At 36.4% G+C, this 8,418-nt stretch overlaps 1 protein-coding gene across 3 annotated transcripts; it reads left to right on the top strand.

The window, feature by feature from the left end:
* Positions 1-3,178: 3,178 nt before the first annotated feature.
* On the top strand, positions 3,179-8,216 carry LOC105331128 (protocadherin-9). 3 transcript variants are annotated; one of them, XM_011433188.4, is made up of 4 exons: positions 3,179-3,424; positions 4,685-7,380; positions 7,495-7,591; positions 7,729-8,216. In XM_011433188.4, the coding sequence occupies exons 2-4, from the start codon at positions 4,705-4,707 to the stop codon at positions 7,803-7,805; spliced, it is 2,850 nt and encodes a 949-aa protein (XP_011431490.3). In that variant the 5' UTR covers positions 3,179-3,424; positions 4,685-4,704; the 3' UTR covers positions 7,806-8,216. The 3 variants fall into 3 exon arrangements, with proteins under 3 accessions (XP_011431490.3, XP_011431489.3, XP_065932446.1); XM_011433187.4 differs by lacking the exon at positions 3,179-3,424 and adding an exon at positions 3,596-3,827; XM_066076374.1 differs by lacking the exon at positions 3,179-3,424 and having other exon boundaries at positions 4,586-7,380.
* The last annotated feature ends 202 nt before the right edge of the window (positions 8,217-8,418 follow it).

The raw sequence follows: 8,418 nt of genomic DNA, 5'->3' as shown, positions 1-8,418 counted from the left end.
AAATTGGAGTACAGTAATGAATTCTGATTTATCACAATCCATTTTTTGTGGTCATCTGTACATGTCCAATTCTACTTTAAGGATATTATAATATTTGAGCTAAATTTTCGTTATGAATTTGTGTGCATTTACATGCTATGCAAAATGAAGCTAAACTTTTCATCGAGAGTGGATTCCAATTAACGCTTAATGAAATAGTAATTTACATGTACATATGCCTACTTAAATCTTAGGCTTTCCTGCTGATTTGGACCGACGTTTTCAACACAACCGGGCAAGGGAAGACATCGCGTGTCTACATATCGCGTGTCTACATATCAAAATCCGGTATTGTTTGTAGAACTTGCCCATACTATTTGATTATTTAATTCAGTGATATCACTGTATTAACTAAATCTGTCGTCAGCATTGGTGTTGATAATCCAAAAGTAAAATATATAATTTATAACCGTGACCAATTAAGGCGAAGTTATTTTTTATTTAAAAAAAAAATGAAATACAACCTTGGGCAATACAGCCCATTAGTTTACAATAATTCACATATTACAATATAATACAAACATTAGACTCTTTGGAGTCTAAGATGGGGGGGGGGGGGGGGGAGGGGAACCCCTAATTAAGTGTTCTACAGCTCCACACCTTACATAGTAAATTAAATGTAAAGTTGCATATTATTCAAGGCGCTTGTACATGTATTTTTACCGTCGGAAATAAATACTCCGTTAATGGGGGCATGATAGAGTTGTAACTTTGAGACTTTTTTTAAAAATGAGTAATTTACAGCAAAGTCACGAGTATATTCCATTCGTAGATAAATGAAGTAAAGCATTATTTTTCAAAATTTGATAACGAAATATTACGTTATATAAACATTAGAGTGTTCGAGCTGCTTGATCCAATATTTCGGCAATCAGTACATTCAAGTTTATCGAATAAGTTTTTATACAAACCATTTCTCTTCGAAAGATCTTTACCAAATTACACACAAAAATCAATTTCTTTTCAAAGAAAGATTTGTGAAGTACTCAATGAAAAGGAATTATTTTTGTTAAAATACAAAGCGCATAAATAAATAAATAAAATATAAATACTTGTATATGAGCAAAATAGAGTTTGTTTGATTCTGTTCAGCGATTTCTTGGGTGGATCCACTTCGCTTATACGTGAATTGTTAAGTCCAAAAAGCAAGACATAATTGGGCGAAATCACCCTCTAAACTCCAGCAAAATTTGTAAATATTTTATTCATAGAAATAATATTTAAATCATCCATGGCCGGAATCTTGCATTCCTTGTCAATATACGACTAAAAAAACGAAATAATTGTTTACAATAGCAAAGTTTACCGGTATTTTAATAAATCGGACTTACTAGAGTAACTAAAAATAAGTAATAATACGTTCAAATGAAATATAAGGGTAACTTGGCAACCTGCTCGTCATTTATATATAGAAATCCCATGGCGCCTCCTGCATTATAGTTGTGAAGTGAGTTTCATAAGGTTGGGCATATGTTTCAATAATTTTCGAAAACAAAAGAGATGCCAAAAGTGTTTGATATACAAATTACTGAGATGTAAAATTTAACAGAGCATGCAAACTTAAGTTCCTAGGCATATGCATGTTCCGATCCAAGACTCAACACAAATACACTCACAAAAACGATGCGTAATAAAGGGAGGGGGGATAGATTTATGTTCATGAGGGTTTAAAACGTCAAATTAAGATTGAAAGAAATGAAACAATAAATTTTTTCTTAGAATTCTTTTAGATATTAAAATAAAAATTCAAAGTTTTAGTTTAGTTTGCATTTTTCCATTCCATTCAATGGTTTATTGACATCACCATGTTGGCATACAGTCAAAATGAAATCAAATGACAGACAAAAGAAAATTATAACATAAAGGCTACAGCATGCAAGACAGTTTTATACAATACTTCATAGTCCCTGGAACTGTTTTCTCTGCATAAAACATGTATCCAAGTAGATACATAGACGTTGTGTAGTATTATAATCACATGGATACACAATTTCTTTCATGGGATCAACACCACAGTTCAATTTATCATTAAAAATATCACAATAATGAAATCAAAGATTGTCATACACAGGACAGTAAAATTTTAAACATTTTTAAAAGAAGAGAACTGTTTATTAATTCAAATGTTTATACCTGTATATATCATTTACTGTTACATGTAAGATATGCAATATTTCTTTAGCATTAATGATGGCGACGAATTTTAGACGTTTTCATTTTTTAAAGACTGAAAGTATATTAATGTAGAGAGACTCAATATTAATCTTATATTTCGTTCATGTAGTTAAACTTGATTTTGTTTGTTTGTTATTGTTGGTTTTTTTTGGTTATTTTTGGTTTGTTTTTTGTTTTGTTTTTTGTTTTTTGGTGGGTTTTTTTTTTTTTTTTTTTTGGGGGGGGGGGGGGTCATATAGAAATAAAATAGGATGATAATTGATTGAAAAAAGATTATAGAAAACAAAATCATGCACATTGAATTCTTTCGTGCTGCAAAATTGCATCCATTCACGTCGTAATTCATATTCAAATTTAGAGAACTGATTCATTTGCAAAATTAAAACAAGTTCTTAGAAAGAAAAGAATGAGAATTTTTTGTTCTCATTTTATTCAACTGCCAGAAATTTCAAGACATCGATGTAATGTATAAGCTTCATTATATTAAATTGAAATATTTTATTTTCAATGTTAAAAAAATCCTATTATTATAGTAACCATAAATCTGTACCTCATTATGGACTCTTACGGATGTGATCATTATGTATAAATATTGTGCTGTTGTGGTTAGAATCTTAAGTTATTGAAAACCAGCTAAACGTAAAAAATTAAAAATATTGTTAATCCAAGTTAATCTGTTAGTGGCCATAAACGGGTCAGCAAGATGATGGACGGCCCTTCGGTGCTGCTAATGAACGAAAACAATTAACAATGGATTAAGTAGATTTTCCCACTCATAAATCAAAGGCGTACAGTCCCTTAGGACATTGGCCATTAATCCTGCGAAAATTGCAGCAATAAGCAACTAAAATATTGCTTCAAAAAGCAGGCGCTAAGAACCAACTCTTGCATCCCCCCTGGGGCACAATTATAACGCCCTATGTGTGTAGATCTTCACAAATTTTGCATAATTATTTCAGTAAATTAAATATCGGAATTATGTATCTTAATTTTCTACAACAGCGAGCCGGTTAATTGGTCGATGTGTTTTAAGAGCATATAAAAAGGATTCTCAGTTCAGAATGGTCAGTGTTGGCTCTGACATACATGTAGACCATTTACTTGGCTGAATTCAGAACTGCTGTGTTTAACTTTTACCACTGGATTTGTTTATTTTAAGGACATGAGTACAACTGTCGTACATTAGTCATCTTGATGATCTATCCCAAAGGTGAGTTTCTTTGAAGTTTAACACAGTACAAGTCATAAATATGTACCCATGACATTACTTTATTTATGGAAGGACTTGTAGTAAAACACCTCCAAACATTTTTTGTCACTAATGGCCATTAAATTTCGTAATATTATGGCCATAAAATTCCATTTGTTTGAGTCGAAACATACAATGGCTCGTGGACATAATATAAAAATATCAAAACATGGAGATATATTTTTTCAAAGTGTCGGCATGAGTTTATTGGTAGCGAGAATTTTATCATTTTAGATAAGTTTGTGTAAGAGTTGATTCTGTGAATCACGCCGCATTTGTGAACGAGGTTATTATAACGGGTAGATAAGACGGATTTTATTCATTATTTATTTCGGATCTCATGGATTAATGAACACAGTCCCTGGTAAGACTAAATATTATTTTAGATTGACTTTGAAACATTAGTTTTATTTCTTTTTCATTCATTCTTTTACCCATTTTTACCTAATCCTTTTCTAAGTATATTCATTAATTCCCATATGATATTCAAAGGAAAAAAAAAGACATTTTCTTTTGCCTTTCATTAGGAAAAGAAATTATATAATGATGAGGAATTTTTAAGACAGCTTTTAAAACCGATAGTTTGATGAATTACTGGAACTGTAAACTATTTCACCTGTGGTGATAATGTAAATTTTAAACCAAACAAGTACTAAGATGTTAACATGTATGGTGTGACTCTTATACGTGTCTATTCTTGAAGATCAAGGAGTATTTCCCCAGTAAAACCTTCAGTAACGCCGTCCTTATCGGCAATCACAAAGAACCACTGAAGTATTTTTTACTTGTTGTTAACTTTCACGCCTTTCTTGTTGCGGCTGTATTCCTTGACAAAACAACAAAATTGACGGCATAGCGCCCAAACATAAATAAACATCAGATTTTCACACTTTCCTTTACATAATTGTTGACATCGCTTTGCACCGACACAAAACAAAAAATTTAAGTGAATTAAGCCGAGGGCCTTGTTAAAACAATTAACCAATTTTGCATGACGGTGTAAAGGGACTTGATAGGTGTATGTAGAAGTTTTTCACAAAAGGCGTCAAAGCGATTCTCATGAGAAAGAAAAGAATATCCAATATGTTTGAAAACGCTGATCAGATTTTATCATCTGGGTAAATATCTGACGGGAGTTCGGATCTGACATGATAGTAAAGGAACATCTGTCCTGGTTGAATGTTAAAACATTGTAGTTTCACTTTCACAATTTCATTTCAGAGTTCTAAAATATAACTACGATGTTGCTTGTTACCTTCCTGATTTCCTGTGTATTTGCGGTCCACGGAACAAAAACTACACTTCATGTTGCAGAAGAGTCCGATCTAAATTCTCTCATTGGACACGCCGGGAACGAGGTCTTACAATCTTTACCAGAATCAGCCCGCTCAGATCTCGTCTACAGTATGATAGGAACCGGCGAACATACAAACCTTGTCAAACTGAACAAACAGAACGGCAACCTGTATACAGCGGAACTCATTGATCGGGAGTCCACGTGTGGAAACCGAGAATTGTGCTCAATTAATCTCAAAGTGGCGTTATATTCTTCCAAAGCCAGTTACTTTGAGATTTTGGATGTGGAGATTCTGATAGACGACATAAACGACCACGCTCCAAGGTTTGCCCTGGATAGCATTAACGTCAATGTCCCCGAGTCTACTCCATTAGGAACCGTCATCACATCAGTCACAGCCATCGACCGCGACTCCACGCAAAAATATCGCAACGTCACTTACGACGCACAGAATACAGAAATGTTCGGGCTGCAGGTTACACAGACCAAAGATAATGTTCCAGTTGCATTGCTTATCCTGCTCCAGCCCTTGGATCGTGAGTCGAGAGAGGCCTACAGTGTTCTGGTATCGGCGGCGGACGGAGGACAGAAATCGGAATCCAGTGAGATCAACATCGACATCACAGTCACAGACGTCAACGATAACTACCCACAATTCGGGCAACCCAGTTATAACATCTCAGTCCAAGAAAACGCCACTATAGGGACCATCGTCTTAACAGTGACTGCGTCTGATGAGGACATTAGGGACAATGGTCGCATCACTTACGGGATTTCAGGAGACACCACCTTCTTCTCATTGTTTTTCATGATTGACAAATACACGGGCGATATTTTGGTGAAAGGAGACCTGACCCTCATCAGTGGTGAGCACTTTGAGCTTGAGATAGTGTGTGAAGATCATGGAGAGCAGCCTCTGTCGTCAAAAGTGAACTTAACTCTCTCTGTACTGGATGTAGTGAACAATCCCCCGATGATTGACGTTAACATTCTGTCTGGAGGAGGCGGACGAACAAGCGACAACCTGACGGCCCTGGTACCGGAATCCTCGGAGACGGGCACTGTAGTAGCATTCCTGAGCGTCACAGACAGAGACACAGAAGACAACGGCAACGTCTCCTGCTCTGTGTCCGGCCGGGAATTCGAGCTCCAAGATGTTCCTTCCTCCGGATACATCATCGTCTCACGGCTACCACTCGACAGAGAAACTACGGACAAATATGATTTCACAGTCACATGCATTGATGCAGGAGCCCCTCCTCTCTCTTCGACCGTCAGCATTACAGTTCTCGTCCAAGATGTCAATGACAATGCCCCGGTGTTCAGCAAAAAATCTTATTTTGCATCAATCGTCGAAAATAACGAACCTGGAAAACAGATAGTTTCTCTTCTGGCTTCAGACAAGGACTTGGACAACAACTCTCGGATAAGATATTATATCCAAGGTAAAAACTTAGATTTTGCAATAGATTCCAGATCAGGTGCCCTGAAAGCCAAGAGGAGTTTTGACAGAGAGCATACCAGTGAATATGAAGTAACAATTGTAGCGACAGATTCTGGTTTCCCTCCTCTCTCTGCAACAACAACAGTTTTTGTGTCAGTCATCGATGTTAACGACAACGCACCGTCTTTTAAAGTGTCACACTTCCAGTTTTTCGTACTAGAAAATATGCCAGCCGGCATGAAGGTCGGACAGCTGAGTGCTACAGACAAAGATGTCGGTGTAAATGGCAATCTGTTGTTTTCTGTCACCGAGGGTTATAAAAATACCATTCCATTTATTGTTTTCCAAGACGGTTCCATAAAAACAAGTGAAACTCTAGACAGAGAGGAGAAAGATCGATACGTGTTTCAGGTTAAAGCTTATGATTTGGGTTCCCCAACAATTGTGTCAACAGCTGACGTCACAGTTCGGCTTGTAGATGACAACGACAATGCGCCGGTTATCAATTACCCCAACAAAGAAAACGAGACAATCGTTGTCTTTTCGGAAAAAACGGTCGGCTCCACGGTTGCTGTGATCCAAGCAAACGATGCCGATGATTCAGGGCCGAACAGCGACCTTGAGTTCAGCATTGTTTCTGGAAACGAACAGAAAGTTTTTATCCTGGACAATACATTTGGAACCCTCAGAATAAATAAGGAGAGAGAAATTCAAGCAGATGAAACATTTTCACTGCGCATTCTTGTGAGTGACAAGGGCTACCATAGGAAAACTGCAGAAACAAAGTTAAATATCATTCTCAAATATGTGGATGACACGAGACAGTCAGATGGAGGACCACGCAACGCCATGGTAACCACCTCTGTGGTAGCAATTACTGTGGTTGCTGCGGCTGCCATAACCACTATTCTCTGCATCTTTAGGAGAAACGCCCAAAAGAAGAAAAAAGAAAAACAGAATCGTGCCCAGCCTATCAAGCAGTCTCAGCAAGTAGTCCCCATAGAGAGCCTTATCTATAAACCCGTGGCAACAAAACAGGTCACCTTTACCGAGGAAAAAGAGCTGAAAAAAGCCGATATGACGTCATCGACAACCGACTACGAAGACCTAGACAACATGGAGCTGTATAATTCCACAGGAACCTCCATGTTTACCAACTCGCTGATTGAGTGCAAGGTACACAGTAGTTCAAAACGTTTTTAAAATTTTTTTTAAAAATATGCAAGATAAATGCATTTTAGATTATGAATGAAATATTTATTTATAAAAATATTCTTACTTTGTAAACAGACCAAAATGCTGATGGATGATTGCAGTGACGACTCGGATTGCGGGACCAACTACGACAGCGGGAAAGGCGGAAGCTACCTGGACGTCTATAAACTTAGTAAGTCTACTCCAATGATATGTTTATAGAGAAATTGAATCAATAGAGTATATGGTGTACATGTAGAATATGTTTCTCTTCTAACATCATTTATCTAGACATTTTACTGATTATTCTTTTTCATTTTTTCTTTGCAGATAGAATGAGAAACCTTGGATATTTTGGTCCAAAACGTCCACCTATTGAAAAAATGGATGTTATGGATATTATATGAAGAAAACTCCGGACTGTTGTTCTGTGCATAGAGCTCACAGTCAGCCCGTACATGAAACCCCCCAAGTTTGGATTTAAGAACACGCGGCAAACGATCCCAAGTCCGACAGCCGGAAAAACAATTGCTACGATGTTGTGAAACCTCGGATAGTCCCAAAGGACAAGTGGCAAAGGACACAGCAATGGAGACAATGTCTGCAGAGATTTAGTGCTTTATGAAAATAAGAGATAGGTACACGTGCAGTTCTGTTCTTGATTAACCATTGACAAGTTTAAATAGTGCTACAAATGTGACAAAAAGATGTCATCAAGTAATATATTTAGGAAAATAAATTAATTTCATTTGCACCTACTTGTACATGTATATGCTAACCATGTGTTATTGTATTGAGATTCTAATATATTTGTTTTTTAAGATTCACAATAAAGTATTCAGTTCAACAAATTGTGTTTTATATGTTTGAAATTGTACTTAAGGTATTATGATAATTACAGATACTAGACTTTGACCTGTGCGTGCACAGGTTGACATTGCATATGGTATTTGACATTTACGAAATAGATACATCGGCACACCGCATTGTTGGCATTTACCGGTACATAACCAAGCTTTA

The sequence above is a fragment of the Magallana gigas genome, chromosome 2 (assembly GCF_963853765.1).
Source record: "Magallana gigas chromosome 2, xbMagGiga1.1, whole genome shotgun sequence".
NCBI lineage: Eukaryota > Metazoa > Mollusca > Bivalvia > Ostreida > Ostreidae > Magallana > Magallana gigas.
This window is presented reverse-complemented; position numbering and strand designations above follow the sequence as displayed.

What these genes read in the sequence shown, in the direction of transcription:
- LOC105331128 (XM_011433188.4), top strand. Translation starts at nt 4,705, where the DNA reads ATGTTGCTTGTTACCTTCCTGATTTCCTGTGTATTTGCGGTCCACGGA. An exon ending in ACTCGCTGATTGAGTGCAAG is followed by an intron (nt 7,381 to 7,494) that starts GTACACAGTAGT and finishes CTTTGTAAACAG; the next exon opens with ACCAAAATGCTGATGGATGA. An exon ending in CCTGGACGTCTATAAACTTA is followed by an intron (nt 7,592 to 7,728) that starts GTAAGTCTACTC and finishes TTTTCTTTGCAG; the next exon opens with ATAGAATGAGAAACCTTGGA.